We start from the raw sequence: 17397 nt of genomic DNA, 5'->3' as shown, positions 1-17397 counted from the left end.
TTATGATAAATGGATGAGTTGGGAGTTTTTAACTAAATATGCAAATTATGTTTATCAGATTGCAAGAGAAGCATTGAGGATCTGCATGTGGGGAGGAATATGCAGTAAGGACAGGGGGGTAGGTTTAGCATAACACCTGAATTCTAAGCCCTTTGGAGTCTTTGTGTTACATAAATAACCTCCCCATTACTGCTTTGTTTTCCATATTTAGCATCGTGATTAATAATACATACTTTATTATGCTCTTTAAAAATTCATTGTAAATATCCTCACTAAAAGCAATGTCAGGGCTCTAACGTATGATTAATATACATTTTTTAAATCCATATATTAAATATTCACCAGACAGAAAAGTTGAAAGTAGCTCATTTATTTTTAACGCAAAATTCGAACCACACTGAACTTTTTTTGCATTATAACTTGATGAGTAATTTTACATTTGCTGAAGCCTATAGCCAAACGTGGGTTTTTTCCCCCCCTACAGTCTTAAGAGGATGACAAATATCAGAAGCAGCATTCCTAATGAGCAGTGGGAAATGAAATACCTTGAGCATAATGCTAACAATTAATTTTCGACATTTGTGCTGGACGGGCCATTCTCACAAAGTTTCAGGCAAATAATTTCTGTGAAGGTTTCCGGTTTGTTCGCTTGCTCAAAGTCTCTCAATCTTGCTACTGTGATTGTTCAGAAGAGGCGGATGGCATTAGCAGTAGTGGAATGAGTGTTTTCCATAAGGAACAGAATGATAAACAATATTTATAGTGTGTTACATCTTTAGTATTTGTTTTCACTGGGATTTTAATGAATGCAAGAAACAGAGGGTCTGTCACCATGACTAAAGAGGTGAGTGGCTGTATTAAATCCAGTCTTCTATAACTGGATGGTGGGGTGTGTGTGTGTGTGTGTTTTGGACTGGAAGACCCTCACGGGTTCTGGTCAAAGCCTACAATTTTACGGGGACCCCCTTGACGGTTTAGTCCAGTCAAAGGCGACTATGGGGTTGCAGTGTCCATCTCGCTTTCAGGCTGAAGGAGCTGGCATTTGTCCACAGCTTTCCAGGTCATGTGGCCAGCATGACTAAGCCACTTCTGGTGCAACAGGACACTGTGATGGAAACCAGAGGGCATTGAAACGCCGTTTACCTTCCTGCCACGGCAGTATCTATTTATCTACTTGCACTGATGTGCTTTCAAGCTGCTAGGTTGACAGGAGCTGGGAAAGAGCAACAGCAGCTCACTCCGTCACGGGGATTCGAACCTCTGACCTTCTGAATAGCAAGCCCAAGAGGCTCAGTGGTTTAGACCACAGCGCCACCCACATCCCTCTCCTACAATTTAATGATTCTATGAATATTACCCCATTACCATTTTCTTAACATTTACTGTAAATTGGTGACATCTATTGTACTGGATGGTCCTATGATTAGGTTAAAAATTAAGCTCTTATATTTTGAGAATATCCACAGTGTATGTCTTTAAATGCACTCTTCATGCTCTTGCCACGCTTTGTTATCCTACGGATCTTTTCTTAAATCCGTGTCCCACCTCATTATACCCTCCACACTCAATACTTAAAAAGCATAAATCTTGTTAGATAATAACAATGTCTCTTTGTTGAAACAGAACATTTCTCTCAGTTGCTTTTTACGTTAAATGTTCCTGAAATACAAGAATCCTATGTGGAACCTGCCTATCTTATTCCCCCCCCCCCAACTTTCTGGCTTCAAGCGCCCAGAAAGCCAGTGGCAGCCTATGAAGACTTCTGGGTACAGAATTCCTTAGCATGTGGCCAATAAAAAATTATTGGAAAGAAGTTGCCTGGAGAGGTTTTTCATTAGGAAGTGGGACAGACATAAAAAATAATAATCAATAAATAGGTGTGTTTGCACACCCTGAAACACATTTATATGTTTAGTAATTATCACACCACACACAGAAAGCTGACTGTAGAAATGGGTGGTTGAGGGAAGCAAAGAGATAATGGTAAATAATGGGGTTTTTTTGTGTATTTATTTGGTTGTAAATTGATTTGGGCTGCCCTGGGCAAAATAAAGCGACTGACTGAATGACTGACTAAATAAATAAATTAACTTTTTTTTTAAAAAAAAGTGTGTTTCTAAATGACTTTGCTAGAGACAATGGGAGACACGATTGTGACAACACATATACACAAATATCCTCTTTCTCCCTTTAGTTTCTGTTATTCTGCCTTGATGAAAGACATACTTTATGAATCATCTCTTTATTGACACAACATTCTGTGTGATTAAAAGCTAGATTTGCCTACGGGTTAATAGATTGCATTATAAGGCATAATTTAATCATCACTAACAAGATTGTTTAAATCTGTGAAAAGTAGACCATCATGAAATTTATGAACCCACGTCAATTATATTTATTTTTTCAAATCACTTTTTAGATTAGATATCATGTAATCCACTCTTTAATAAAATATTTATTTCATTCATTTTTCGTTTTTATTTTTTAAAAAATAAAAATGGTTTTCCTTGCATGAGGAGCAGGATTCCACAGATTAAATATATACAACCACTGTGGACTTAACTAGACACAACTGTATAGAGGACAGAAGCACAAGAGCAAACGACTTTTTGACAAATATTGACGCACATAACTGAAAACAGCCACCCTGGTATAAAATTATTGGATGAGCCTCCAATAAAATTAAAACAAAATCAAAACTAAGTAGAAATCTACAAAAGTTGCACTGCAAAATGAGGCCACATTTCACAAAAGGCGCATACTCTGGGATTCTCGACATAAGGTAATTGCATTTCTATGCCACTGACTGCCATTGTTGTAGCTTGCAGGCAATTTGTGCTTTAAATGCAGCTGAACACATTAGGTGATAGTAGCATCACCTAAAACCATACTGTCATTGGCTTAATTAAGATTGATTTTTCTTGCTTTCAAAAAATCCACTACAGTTGTACCTTGGTTTTCGAACAGCTTAGTTCCCAAACATTTTGGCTCCTGAACGTGGCAAACTTGGAAGTGACTGTTCCGGTGTGCAAACTATTTTTGGAAGCCGAACATCCAGCAGCGCTTCCAATTGGCTGCAGGAGCTTCCTGCAGCCCATCAGAAGCCACGCTTTGGTTTCTGAACGTTTTGGAAGTCAAACGAACTTCTGGAACAGATTTTGTTTGGTTTCCAAGGTACGACTGTACATCCACAGTCACACATGGAAACAAGAACCAAAATTGTCAACTATAACAAACAGGGAAAAAGCCATATGATTTTTGAGGCAGCTTTACATGGAATCCGACTTCATACACACTTGCAGGAAGGATTAGGAAAAGGAAGTTAGTTAAGTGCATCGCACATAAAACAAACGGGTAAGTAAGTAACTGTATGTTTGTGACAAAACTTTGACAATGTTAGATACACCCAAATTTAGGGACTAGTTCTCTGGCAATGCTTAAGTTCTCAAAAGAGAGAGAGATGCTGATATACCAAATAATGATCTGGAAGCGCTTCGTCATACTTGGATGTTTTGGCACTTTGTAATTGTACTTGGTAATTAGTCAAACTAACTTTTCAGGGACCCTGTCGCCTACTCTCAACGTTGAATCTTGGTATTGAAACTAAGAGTAAAGTTAGCCAGTTTAAGGCATTATTGTTTTTTTCCCTTTCATTAGCTCATCACAATCTTAGAGTTACTTCAACACTGAAATTGCCATTTATTTGTTAAGTCAATCAGAAAAGAGCCTTTGGGTTATTTATTTAGAAGCAAAGTAAGTATTAAAAGTGTTAAAGTGATTGCATTTCTACGAAGAAAAAATGGCTTTGCCCAGGGTACTTACTGGCGACGTTTGCACTTGCGTTATTCTTAACTGGTTCTCCAAATCTTGAACCTTGTTTTTTAGCTCAATGTTTTCTGTTTCTAGTTCATGAATCTAAATAAAATAAAAATGCAGTTATTAGAAAGGTGAGACTAATGAACTGCGTTGGATTTATTGACTCATTCTTACTCACTTCCTGAATGAGCCCAGGAAAGCAAATAATCAAGGAACAAAATCTTCGCCGTTATTAAGAAAAGAGGTTTGTACAGAAGCAAGTTGTTGATACTTATCCATTAAAAATTTCCTCTCAAGGATGCATATCTCATATAGGAAGCAAATAGAATAATCAGGTCTTGCAATCAGGAGTGCTGGGTTCCACCCAACATTGTGGGTGCCCGGTGCACAGATGTGACATCATGCGCAGCACATGACATCACACGTCACTGCCGTAATGGGAGGGCCCAATGGAGTGCCCCGCCACAGGGTGTGTGTGGTGGAGTGCCCCACTGCAGTGTGTGACGTATTGGGTCGCCTAGCCAAGCATCCATAGTGAAAAATTTTTGAGTGCCCAGGCACCCAGGGCCCTTTGGAGTTGGTGACTATGCTTGCAACAAACAAGAGATCGAGAGGTGCAAATTCTCCACTGCACGGTGCATAAGACATGACTTTTTATGGAATCAAAATGGAGCTTATATACAGTAGTATTATCAGCAACAATGCACTCAAGATTTTTCTACAATATCTACACACAAGATGAGTTCTAGTTAGGAAAGGTCCATTCTAAAGTTAATTGAAAGCTTTCTTCTCTTCAAGTTGAGGTTCAACTCATTTTATTGCTTCCTCTTGATCCAGGATTATTATTGACAAATAGACTGATTTGTCCAAGTATCAGTTTCTCTACCCATGGGATTAGAGTAGCTGGGTCAAGTTGTTTTCTTTTATTTTCTCCTTCTTCTTTGCTTAATGCCAAAATACTTTAGAAAAAGAACATTAACCTGGAGCAATTTAGAAGAGCCAATTTATTGGGCCAATTTATGCACTCCCTCTCCCCCAGACAGCATAAAACTACAGTGGTGCCTCGCAAGACGAAATTAATCCATTCCGCGAGTCTCTTCGTCTTGCGGTTTTTTCGTCTTGCGAAGCACGGCTATTAGCGGCTTAGAGGCTATTAGCGGCTTAGCGGCTATTAACGGCTTAGCGGCTATTAACGGCTTAGCGGCTTTAAGAAAAAGGAAACAAACTCGCAAGAACTCGCAAGACGTTTCGTCTTGCGAAGCAAGCCCATAGGGAAATTCGTCTTGCGGAACGACTCAAAAAACGCAAAACCCTTTCGTCTAGCGAGTTTTTCGTCTTGCGAGGCATTTGTCTTGCGGGGCACCACTGTAAGCAGTAAAGCAAGTTGAAAAGAGGAAGTGCTCAATTTAAAGGCAAGGGACCCCAGAAAAGTTGTAATAATGTTTGGGGCAAATTTTCTGGAATCTTATCAAGTCATTACTACCGTAGCTCTCAAATAACATTCTGAGGCAATAAAGCAGTGGGCATCCATGTACACAGGACATCCTATGCTGAACAGAATATTAAACAATAATCAACTGTGGCCAAATAGGCATTCATCTGACCAGTCAAGTTGGTGCTTGAACATGCCCTGACCACTGCAAAACCATTCACTTGGCTTTTAATGAAGCTATTCAGAAAACTGAAGCTCATGCTGTATTTGTGTAGACCCATAGGCATACAGAATATGTAATATTTGAATGCAATATTTAGGGCTGAGCATACTGGATTTGGCTGCATCTAGAGCCAAATCAGGCATATTTGGAGGAGCTTGGCTGTTGGATGACTTGGGTTCTGATGACCACATATCACTGCACGTCGGGCTGGATGGCCCATAGTAATTCACGGTTGTCAGGGAGGAAGGTGAGGCAGGAACCAGGTGGGAAAAAGCCCATGAACACCAGGAGAAAGTGGGAGCCTGATTCCTGGCTCTCCTTCCTGCCTGGCGGAGGGTACTTTTCAATCCGCTTCTCAGATCATTGTTATTTTAAGAAACTAATTAAACATAAGCCTGCCCCTAGCTACTTCGGGGATGGATTTAGGTTGGGGCAGATAGGCCCCAAATTAGCCAAGGGTGTTGTTGCCTGATTTGGGAGCCCTGGATTGAGATCACAGGTTGAACAGGTGGGGTGTGCAAAGCCCTAATAAGTTCAGATGAATCCACTAAAAACAATACACTAAAAACAATTTAAAGGTACTTTAGTTACTAGCAATAGCTTCTCTGAGTTGGATCAGGCTAAGTCATAATCAGAGTGGACCTAATGAAATTAATGGACAAGTTAGTAAAGCTTAACATAAGTCTGTTGTTTTTAATGGTTCTGCCATGAGTAGGACTTAGTCGGACACAACCCCCTAATTTCATGTGTTGTCATAATGAATTTTTCTATAATGTTGAATTCTCACTTTTGTCCTGCTATACGCCAGCAGTATATCTTTGAAAATCCAAACGATACATTACTTAAACCAAGAAAAGAAACCCAAATTCTGCTACTTACTCTTTTCTGTAACCCAGCAATCTGTTTTCTTGTTTCGACATCCTTTCCTCCAGATTCCAGAAATTTCCTGTAAGCCAGGTCAAATGCTTGACCAATAGTTAAAGTTATCTCTTCTGCCTTTATATGGAGCAAATATTACTGTTAGCTTGTAAACTCCAGCTGAGCAGAAACCAAACCCCTAAAGGAACATACTGGCCTAGTTCACATGTAATGCTAGACCCAACCATGGCTTGGCTTCAATGAGAAAATGTGTGGGTTCCTGGAGAGAAGATCATGGCTGAAGCACTCCAGTGTTACTGCTGCCATGTCACATAGATGTAAACCATGGTTGAACACTGCATTTCATGTGAACCCTGTGATACGTCAAGCTGTTTCAAATGTAATTGAAGAGTGCAGAAAAACCACATTTAGAGCTCTGTTGGCAAAATGCATTCAAAAGGACAAGACATTAAGGCTATTGTTCAAGACGTAGTACATGAAGGGTGGTCAGATGGAACAGAGCGTTGGCCACCACCAAGGAGCTGATTTTAAGCCAGTGCCAATAACAGTGTAACTAGCCTGTCTCTGGGATAATTACAGATGGCTAGACCTGGAGCGCCTCCAAATGGCTTAAGTCCTGGTATTCACAGAACATGATTTGTGGGTGCTTTTACACTGCATTTCCTGACCAGTGAACATGACTCAGAGTTGCAATGACTGCCAATGCTTTTATCCACCCCAGACCTGGATCACTGAGTCACAAGGCTGGGTTGCATCCGTGATATGCAAACTTATCTGTACATGGGTGATGTGACTGTCCTACTTACACTGTCCTACTACTTATAATGAAAAAGGGCATCGGGATTTGGAAGCAGAGTAAGAATGAACACAAGATCTAAGAGAAGGAAAGTATCCAAAACATTACTTTAGCCATTGTGCAGCACTTAACACTGCACAGCTCTATAAACAGTCAAAGCCCTACAGCAAGATAAAAGACAGAGCCTTTCCTTCAGTCTCAGAACAGTGAAGGACATTTCTCCCAGGTTTTTTGGTACTGCTTTTCAGATAGTAAAGGTAAAGGGACGTCTGACTGTTAGGTCCAGTCATGACCGACTCTGGGGTTGCTGCGCTCATCTCGCTTTACTGGCCGAGGGAGCCGGCGTACGGCTTCTAGGTCATGTGGCCAGTATGACTCCACTTCTGGCAAACCAGAGCAGCACACGGAAACGCTGTTTACCTTCCCACCAGAGCGGTACCTATTTATCTACTTGCACTTTGACGTGCTTTCGAACTGCTAGGTTGGCAGGAGTTGGGACCGAGCAATGGGAGCTCACTCCGTTGCGGGGATTCAAACCGCCGACCTTCTGATTGGCAAGTCCTAGGCTTTGTGGTTTAACCCACAGCGCCACCCGCGTCCCGTTTTTCAGATGCAGAGGTACAAAACAGAAATGCTGGCTGTCAAGGGCACATGTATTCCTCTTAATACTAAAATGCAAGGCCCAATGCTGGCCCACCACGCACTGCTTCCCGGTATTTGAATGCAGCATGCAGCAGGATGCAACCTTGATGCTTAATTGTGCTTGGTGCCTATATTTTGGGTATCCATGTTGAAGTAGAAAATACTTTGGACTAAGAAATATTTGGACTAAGAAACAAGGAGGCTGTTTTTCTGGCTTTCCTTATATGGTCTATGATTGACATTGCATAAGAACATAAGAAAAGGCTGCTGGATCACTCCAAGGAATGGTATATCTTGTGTAGCATCCTGCTCTCTCGGTGACCAACCAGACGCCTATGAAAAGCCAGCAAGCAGAACCTGTGTGCAACAGAACTCTGCCATCCTGCAGTTTCTAGCAACCAGTGTTTATACTTTTTTCCTGGGGGGACATGGGGGGAACGCAGGGGTACGCATACCCCTAAACATTTTGTGAATCTAAGTTTGGCCTTACTGAGGGGCAGTATTTCAATATGAGTAGGAAAATGAGAGTACCCCTAAACATTTTTTAAGGAAAAAAAAGCACTGGTTGTAACAGTCTCAAAGGAGCACAGGGATAATACCTTCATGACAAATTTGGCTTCAAAGATAGAAGCTTTTGCAAGTTTTCTTCTCTTTTCTGCCTTTACGGCAAGAAAAGGGACAATAACTTTCAGAGTAACAAACAAACCTCAACCCCAAACCAGCTTTAAAAAAATACTTCATACTTACACACTTTTCACTGTCAAAGACATAGCACAAGTGTTTGTTTGACTCTGAATCTTTGCATATGAAAGTGAATATCCTTTTGTCAGTTTTGTCGTCAGCACAAAATGATATCCTGTGGAGCTGGCAGTTGTGCTGGACTTCCTGCAAAAAAAATAAATAAAAAATGACGGTGCATTTGGGGGTCTGATGATCGTCTAGCGAGGCCCCACAAAAGTTACCACAGCAAGCTATAATTTTACTTTCTAACATGAAATATGTCTCTCACAGACCAATACACTGCTTTGTTAGACATGCCTGCAATCCGAACAGGCATCTGGGTCTAATTTTCAGCTACACAAGGAAAAGAAGCATAAACACAAGATGTTCCATTGCAGATATTGGGAGAGCTCCAGCTCCATTCTCGGGACTCTCTTGTTGGATCACACTCAATGTAGTTTCTGCACAAAACATATTTCTGCTGTACATAACATCCCGTCAGTTGACATGACTGTATATTAACTGTAGTGAGTGGATGATGCAAATGCCAGTTTTCCAGATAGAAGGATGGGATCTTGAAGTATAGAGTACCATGCTTTATTTCAGAATACCACTTAAGAGATATGTTAAACATATTGGGCACTTGAAACACGTACACAGAAAACAACTTCTGCAATCACTCTCAGCTAATCCTGATTGCAGAATATTTTAGAAAGCCAAATTTAGATTTGTGACCCTGGATTAAAGCAGCTGAAGTTTTCTTGCATTCTTTGAGAGCAACGTGGTATCAACACCCATCAGCAAACTCATTTCACCTTCTGTGTCTCAGTGAATGTGTTATTTGCAAGCTGTGACCAACATTCAGGGACATCCCATTCCATAACCAGGTTGGGCATTGCCCAACAAAGTTTCCATTTGGCTGAGAGTTGATTTTTCAAGATCATCATTATCATCACCATGCTGAATACATTGAGATTAAAAAAAAAAAAAATCCCTGCCAGTTACATTACAGTGAGCTTAAAGGAGCAAGCTTTATTTATTTAAGGCACGTGTTTACTATAAATGAGTGAGAACTGAAAAATAATTGTTTGCACTGACTGCATGAATCTTTAATGCCAACACTGTAGAGGTGATTACTGATTTTTTCCCCAGCTTTCACAAACATGGTGTCCTCTAGATAGAAGTTTGTTTGGGAGCACAACTCACATCAGGCCCAGCCAGAATAGCCAATGACTAGGAATGATGGGAGTTCTAGAGTTCTATCCTGGAGGGCAACATTTTGGGGGAGGCTATTTTCCTATATTTCGATATGGAAAGGTGATCACTTAGTACAGAAAATTGGGTATGGCCCTGGATATAACCCTCCTTCTGGTTATGTACTGCGTCTCTATACAAGGGAATACCTAATATGAGTTGCCTACCATTTCTGTCAGCTGCCCTCATGTGCACGAAGAGCAATAAATGCATAAATGTAGAGGAGTCTACAGGCATTGCCATGCCATGGGGATGCCCCAATACTGAAAACGCTACTGTTGCTTAAACTGCCATTAAGCAGATAACTTCCAACTTAGAAAACACACTTTTGTAAGTTTATAGAAACAGAATACTTAAATGATACTTATTTGCTTTTCAATCCAAGTCCCTAGGCAGCATTTTATTACTTCTGGCTAGTGTCATGGGAAAGCAGTTCTGGATATCGAGAAAAATACGTCGCTTGTATGGGAGCTATTCTCCGCTTTAAGAATATGTGGTTCTCGTTCTTCATTAATATAAGAGTTTCTGGGATTGCCAGCATTCTCTGTACCTTCCTTCTTTTGGCCTGGTGTCGCACACTGGTTTTCATTTCTCTCTCCTGGTGCTACTCTTGGTTCTTTGCATTCCTTCTAGATTTCTCCTTCAGCACAGCCTTCCTGATAACTCAACTGTTTCCCTGCTCAGTATTGCTCCTTCTCACCCACTTTGCAGGCAAAGAGGAATTTGTCAAATAAGGTGTTTACTTCCCTTTCACTACATTCACAGGCCCCTTTTATATATTTCTTCGGAATATAAACCACACAGATTCATAGAATCAGAGTTGGAAGGGACCCTAAGGATCGTTTCCAGGGCTCAGCAAACTTTCTCAGCAGGGGGCCAGTCCACTGTCCCTCAGACCTTGTGGGGGGCCGGACTATTTTTTTTTTTGGGGGGGGAGAATGAATTCCTATGCCCCACAAATAACCCAGAGATGCATTTTAAATAAAAGGATACATTCTACTCATGTAAAAACACGCTGATTCCCAGACCGTCCGTGGGCCGGATTTAGAAGGTGATTGGGCTGGATCCAACCCCTGGGCCTTAGTTTGCCTACCCATGGTTTAGTCCAAACCTCTGCAATGCAGGAATATGCAGCTGTCCCATATGGGGTTTGAACCTGTAATCTTGGCGTTATCAGCACCGCACGCTAGCCAACTGAGCTATTGTGAAGTGAATTTCAGTTATTCCTTGGGTGACTTTTGTTTGGGAGACTGATAGGAACATGACACGTTGTAAGAGTTTCCCCTGCCCTTGATCCATGTATTTCATCATTACCTCCACCCATATGGTGATCCCACTGGAAGAAGCAGGGAGGCCATTTTCTCCAATTTCTCTCCCCCCCCCCCCCGCCAACCCCCAGAAAAGCTGCAGAGGGAACTGAAAGAAAAAAGATGGCTGGATCCAATCCATTGCTCAGGAACTTCAAATAAGCAGAATATATATATATACTGTGTTACTATCTTGATTATGCAATGTTTTATAGCTATTGTAAATTTATTCTTGGCAGTGGCCATGATGGGAGCTCATGTTTCATATCAGACCTTCTGCTATTTTTGATTCTTGCTTGCCAATGAGATGGATACATTTAATTTAATATATGTATTACGTCAAATAGTCAGAATGCTAGAGGGAGAAGAGGAAGAAAAGAGGGTTCCTACCTTTGTTTTGGGATCTAGAATTTTCACTCCATATATTGAAATTTGCAACTCAACCTTTGGTGTTTTTTGACCTTCAGATTTCTTGATATGTCTTGCGAACTGAAAATGGGAAACAAAGGATCATGTAAGAATATTTATAGTTTAAATTTAACACTATTGATTACGTCATAGTACGTTCCTTTTTTGAGATTTGCTACAGCTCACAAGTTCCAAAGAAAACAATATCCAATATCCAGCTCTCTGTCTGTCTCAGGTCCTCTGCTGCTCTGGTCATTGAGGTCAGTCGGTGAGACCTTTGTATGGGTGCCTCCTCCATTAGTAGCAAGGCTTCTTTCAGCAGCCAATGCAGATTTTTCAGGGCTGACTCTTCATTTATAGATTATAATTCATTGTAATACTCTCCAGGATCAGGGATGGACTTTGGTAATCTTTCATAACACAGTGCCCTGAGAAAGCCTACATTTGGTGCCCCCAAATGGATCCAGGTGCGCAGGCTGGGAGTCATTTTGGACTCACAGCTGTCCATGGAGGCGCAGGTCAATTCTGTGTCCAGGGCAGCTGTCTACCAGCTCCATCTGCTATGCAGGCTGAGAGCCTACCTGCCCGCAGACTGTCTCGCCAGAGTGGTGCATGCTCTGGTTATCTCCCACTTGGACTACTGCAATGTGCTCTACGTGGGGCTACCTTTGAAGGTGACACGGAAATTACAACTAATCCAGAATGCAGCAGTTAGACTGCTGACTGGGAGCGGCCACCGAGACCACATAACACCGGTCCTGAAAGACTTACATTAACTTACATTAAATAGTTGCAACACAAGAGGTAGGGTTTACTGCATGGTTTAGGAGTTGCCCTTTTGAAAATGATACGTGATGTACTAAAACTCAATGTGATACCAACCCCCCCCCTTTTACATTATTTAGCCATTTTATCTCAGGAAGCATGGGCCAAAACTGGTCTGTCCTTACATTTCACTGGGCAGCTTATATAGTTGGAAGAAGTGGCTGGTTGGCTGCAGGATCTTTGAAAGTAAGAAAGTTGATATGAAGACTGCCCCTAAACTCATCCTAAACTACCGTTGTTGCTGCCCTCGATTTGTTGCAGCAGAACTGGAAAGCAAATGAAGGGGTGTCGCCCATCATCAACAAGCCCTTGCTAGTGCTCAGTAGGAAAGAAGCAACAATGCAACTGAAGACAAGATGATGAGAGGGGCAGCTTGCCAGACTCCAAAGATTGAGATCTATTTTCTCCCTTGGGCTCCATCCTTTGTATGTTTCACACATTAGTCATTCTCCTTTTCCAGAACAATGACATTCTTACCAACAGGCCGACAATCTGTGTCTGTTTTAAGATTAGGGTTCACTTGAAAAGGCTCACTATGAAACATTTTGAGTAACACCCATTTTATATATCTGTTTGATTAGAATAATGGAAAATGTTACTCCCGGAACAAGAACAAAGAGTTCAAATGGAGTATTTTGGAAGCGTCTATGTAACGGACATGCTATACCAGAAGATTCTCCTGGCTTCCACGTTCCCTCTGGTAATGATGATTTATACTATTTTTTCACATCTGCGCAAAGGAACAGAAAGCATTCCAAATTAACAGTACAGCATTCCACAGGAGAATGCAGTATAGGAAAGCTGATAATGCAACAAGAGTGTTTCTTTTCAATAATATTAACAATTCCTGGCCCAATGTAATGACTTAGTACTGATAGCAGTGGCATAAATCATAAACTGGAAGAGAACTAGGAAAGAATTAAGCCTGCCAAAAATGTCTCTTTTTTGCTGCAGAACATCAGCACCACCTACTGGTGAAAATCAAATTATTTAGTGCCATATGTAATAGTTTCATAAATTAATAAGTTGTGGGGAAAGGGAATTAACACCCTGGTGCCCCTACATTGTTGACTGTTTAATCACTTGAATCATCAGTGGGCTTTTAAGTTGGACACATCTTCAGCAGAGTTCAAGCAATTTTAACGTTCTATGGTCAAGAGTGAGTAAGCAACATTTCCAGCGGTGCAAAGCTCCGCAGCCTTTTAGTAGTGAATGGACGTTTGAGATCATATAGTATTTCTGAGTATGTGCTCAACTCTTTGAAGCATCAAGGCCTTTGATGAAACAAGTGCCTTGAACTTGGATCACAACCCAAATACATGGAAACATTAAAAAAAGTAAGTATTAATTAGGCCCCAAGATTTATGATTAATTTCCTCTAATAGGAGCCTAAACACTTAAAACATGTTCTCCCTCTTTTCCAATTAATTCAGTTCTTTCTGAAGTTGTGACACTGCTGTGGTTTCATGAAATTTTAATTGACATTTCTTTTAACAGTAATAATAATAATGAACAGATAGGAATACATCTTTATTTTTTACCATTAAGTATTCTCAGGCATAGCATGCTTTAAGCTGGATCACAGAAATTCTATGATGCATCTTTAAAGAGAATTAAAATGGAGGAGGTTTTAAATTTAGCATGAACTGCTGGATATCATTTCGTTTCTCAGACTGCTACTCCGTCAGACTTTTAACTCTAACATTTAAGAATCAATTTCTAGTTTTTCCTCATTCTACGCTTTCTCCCACACTAATTCAGCCATCTGAGATTTTATACAAATTTTGCCCATATAAAAGATATCTAAAATATCCAGACATACGGAAATATTCGTACTTCTTTGGGTTCAATGTGTTCATTCTTGGTTATGAGATGGATTAACTGAGCTAATCTTCCAAGTAATATGATCTGTGCTCCAAGGCTGGACAACAAGGGCAAAAGGCTCACAGCTCCTGCAATAACCGTGACACTGGAGAGTTCCCAAACTGAGCCTCAGTGTCTTTTTAAACCATTGCAAATGTTTTTATTCCGGTTGTCTTTCTGCTATTGGGCATAAGCTCTTAAAACAATGGAAATTTTAGCATCAGTTTCTTATTGGAGGAACAATCCTGTTGCCTGCTCTGAACTGTTGCAGTGCATGAAGATACTGATGACAGATGCTGATGATTAAAAAATGATTTATGTGCCAGATGTAGCTTTTAGTTGCAAAAAACCCCCACACTTTTTAATGGGACATTGGGATCAAATAGGCTTATCCTTTAAAAAAGAAATGGATATTTGACTATGACTCTAGTGTATATATGAAATTGAGTCAAGGATTTGTTGACCACAGGGCTGGTATCTGGAGTCAGCAATGGCCCTCAGTGTTCAATTCCTACGATGTCTCATAAATTCAGGAAAGCATATGGAAAGAATTATTGAAATGGTTTACACTTCCTTATCCTAATCTTTGCATCAACATAAAGTTGTTAACTGAGAATTTAAACCAGATTGAGGATCATTTAGATATTATATGTGGCTTAGTGGTCAACAAGTGCATAGGAAGATTAAGACTGATATTTACTAAGAAATTGGATGACCAAACATTATCTGTGTAGGGCTGATTCAGAGCTCTGATCTTATCGTTCTTTCCCACACAGCGTTCTTCCCACTGTCACATAATGTAAAATGCAAATTAACTGTCAACAATGATTTTTTGCCTAAAGCAAAAATGGAAGTAAATGTTGTGATTTCTCCTCAGGCAAACAGCATGAGGAATTCTGAAGGAAGCAAAAAGTATATGCAAAAAACTAGTGAAACATATTGGGGACGACAGCTCTGGTGCAAAGCAGTACAGTGGTACCTCGGGTTAAGAACTTAATTCGTTCTGGAGGTCCGTTCTTAACCTAAAACTGTTATTAACCTTTAGCTAATGGGGCCTCCTGCTGCCGCCGCGCCACCAGGACATAATTTTTGTTCTCATCCTGAAGCAAAGTGCTTAACCCCAGGTACTATTTCTGGGTTAGCCGAGTCTGTAAGCTGAAGCATCTGTAACCCGAGGTACCACTGTAATGTGGAAATTCTTCCTTGAGCATTCAAAAGAAAAATTTTGTGCAAATCATTTTTTGCATTACTTCTTCTTTCTCCCCACTGCTTCTACAAAAAATCAATGTCCTTGTGCAGGAGGTAACTGAATAAAGAAAAGGAGTGCAGATTGGTGTCCGCCTACCTGATACTCAGCTAAAAAAATGATTTTCCTGAGCCTTATCACCACTGTTGCCTGCTCATCCGCTTCCATGCAAAGGTAAAAGTGTAGAGAGTGCTCAGCAGGGGAGGAAGGGCCAATAGCAACAAGGGGAAAGCGTGAATCCCATTTTCAGTTGAACTCAAACTTAAAAGGGGCTGCAAATAACTTCAAAACAGTGGCCACTTACCTGGGACTCTGTTAGAATTCCTGCTCCATGACTGCAATCATGGGATTTTTGTCTATCACATGACGGTGTATATTTTGACTTCACAGAGTGGGAAGTGACGGAGACAGGATGTTTGTGTTACTGTGTTCCGTGAAGTGGGACTATTGTCCTTTGTTCGTTTTCTCTTTGCTCTCTGATGCTAGAGAGAGAGGGAGCCATGTTGCAGTGCTCCGTGTGTATTTATATGTAAATAAAGTAATTAGCCAAAATGCTGAGTTGCTGAGGTCTGTCACGCGAACTGTGAAGACTCTGCGAATCCCTAAGTGTGCCAGTGTCTGTTGGCATCGGTCGCTGTGATGTTCGGGCAGAAGAAAGTTTTTGAAGCTCCCAAACGAATGACCAGGAGGGAGAGAACATGCCAGTCGGGCATGTGTCTCTGCCAGGGTCCTACTCGAGTGTAGGATGAGCTCCTGACAGACTCTGGGGGAGGGGTGGTTTGCAGTCCACTGCAGTCCAGTCCCAGGGCTATCTTCATCCTGGCATGACCATTGGGGGAAGTAGGAACCTCCCCCTGTGGTCACCGAGAATGGCAAAAAAAGCTAGTTTGAATGGGCCAATCAGATAAGAAGGGGCTGGCAGCGGCTTGGGCTGTGGACCTGGTTTCAGTCAGATCCACCCATTCAATTTAAAAGCAGACTGTTTAGATCATGCGGGGTGGAACCCCCTGCTTAAACTTTGCAAGTATCTCTGGTGGAAAACCAGTGGGGACCGAGGAAGCAAGTCAACATGAACAGAAATAACACAAAAGGATTACAAGATTCACTGAGCAGTACCTGCATCTGAACAGAACATAAAGATCCAATTCTACACGGCGTGTGTGGCACTCAAAGAAAATCTAATGAAGATGATGTATCGTTGGTACATCACACCAAGTAAACTTGCCAAAATGTACAGATGTCAGGATAAACTATGTTGGAAATGCAGGGAGAAGGAAGGGAACTTCCTACATATGTGGTAGAACTGCACTAAAGTTAAAATCTTCTGGGACATTATTTATAATGAATTTAAAAAGTTAATGAAATATTCAGTTATTCAGTAAAAAACCAGAAACATTTTTATTAGGGTTAATTGACGAGGAAATCCACAAAAAAGATGTTATTTGTTCATGTACGCCACAATGGCAGCAAGAATCCTACTGGCCCAAAGATGGAAGCAGCAAGAACTCTCCACCCTGGACGACTGGCAGATAAAGATGGTATAATTTGTGGAGTTGGCGAAGTTGACGGGGGAAATTAGGAATCGACCCAACGAAAGATTTCAAAAGGACTGGAGCAAATTTATATATTACTTGAAAAAACACTGTAAACACCTGAAAACGTTTGTAGCTTTAACGTGAAATGTTTGGTAATGAGGAAAGAAGGAGCTAATTTACAAAGGAGAGGGTGATTTTTAAATGACCATATAAGGTAAAGAAGTGATTATAGAAATGTGATAAATATGTTAATGTTATAGGAAAGTCGGAAAAGAGGGAGGGAAGGAGGTCGTTGCTCTTTTGGAGTAAAAATGTAAGCTTTGGATATGTATTATGAAATGAAATGAAATGGAATATGGAAAACTCAATAAAAATCATGATTTATTTTTTTTAAAAAACCATTCCAGTGGACAGGGAGTGAATGATCCCTAAACTTATTTCTGTTTTTCAC

The 17397-nt window shown here is 40.7% G+C and overlaps 1 protein-coding gene across 7 annotated transcripts in view; it reads right to left on the bottom strand.

Moving 5' to 3' along the window:
* Positions 1-17397, bottom strand: part of GULP1 (GULP PTB domain containing engulfment adaptor 1) — a 182099-nt gene that overhangs the window by 22517 nt on the left and 142185 nt on the right. For all 7 annotated transcript variants that reach the window (XM_080972267.1, XM_080972269.1, XM_080972268.1 and 4 more), the window contains 4 exons: positions 11460-11558; positions 8536-8673; positions 6351-6467; positions 3823-3915 (listed from right to left, as the gene is read on the bottom strand). In XM_080972267.1, coding sequence (XP_080828393.1) covers positions 3823-3915; positions 6351-6467; positions 8536-8673; positions 11460-11558 — 447 coding nt within the window. The remainder of the gene's footprint in view (positions 1-3822; positions 3916-6350; positions 6468-8535; positions 8674-11459; positions 11559-17397) is intronic.

The sequence above is a fragment of the Podarcis pityusensis genome, assembly GCF_964106645.2.
Source record: "Podarcis pityusensis genome assembly, chromosome: 1".
NCBI classification, from domain to species: Eukaryota; Metazoa; Chordata; class Lepidosauria; order Squamata; family Lacertidae; genus Podarcis; species Podarcis pityusensis.
This window is presented reverse-complemented; position numbering and strand designations above follow the sequence as displayed.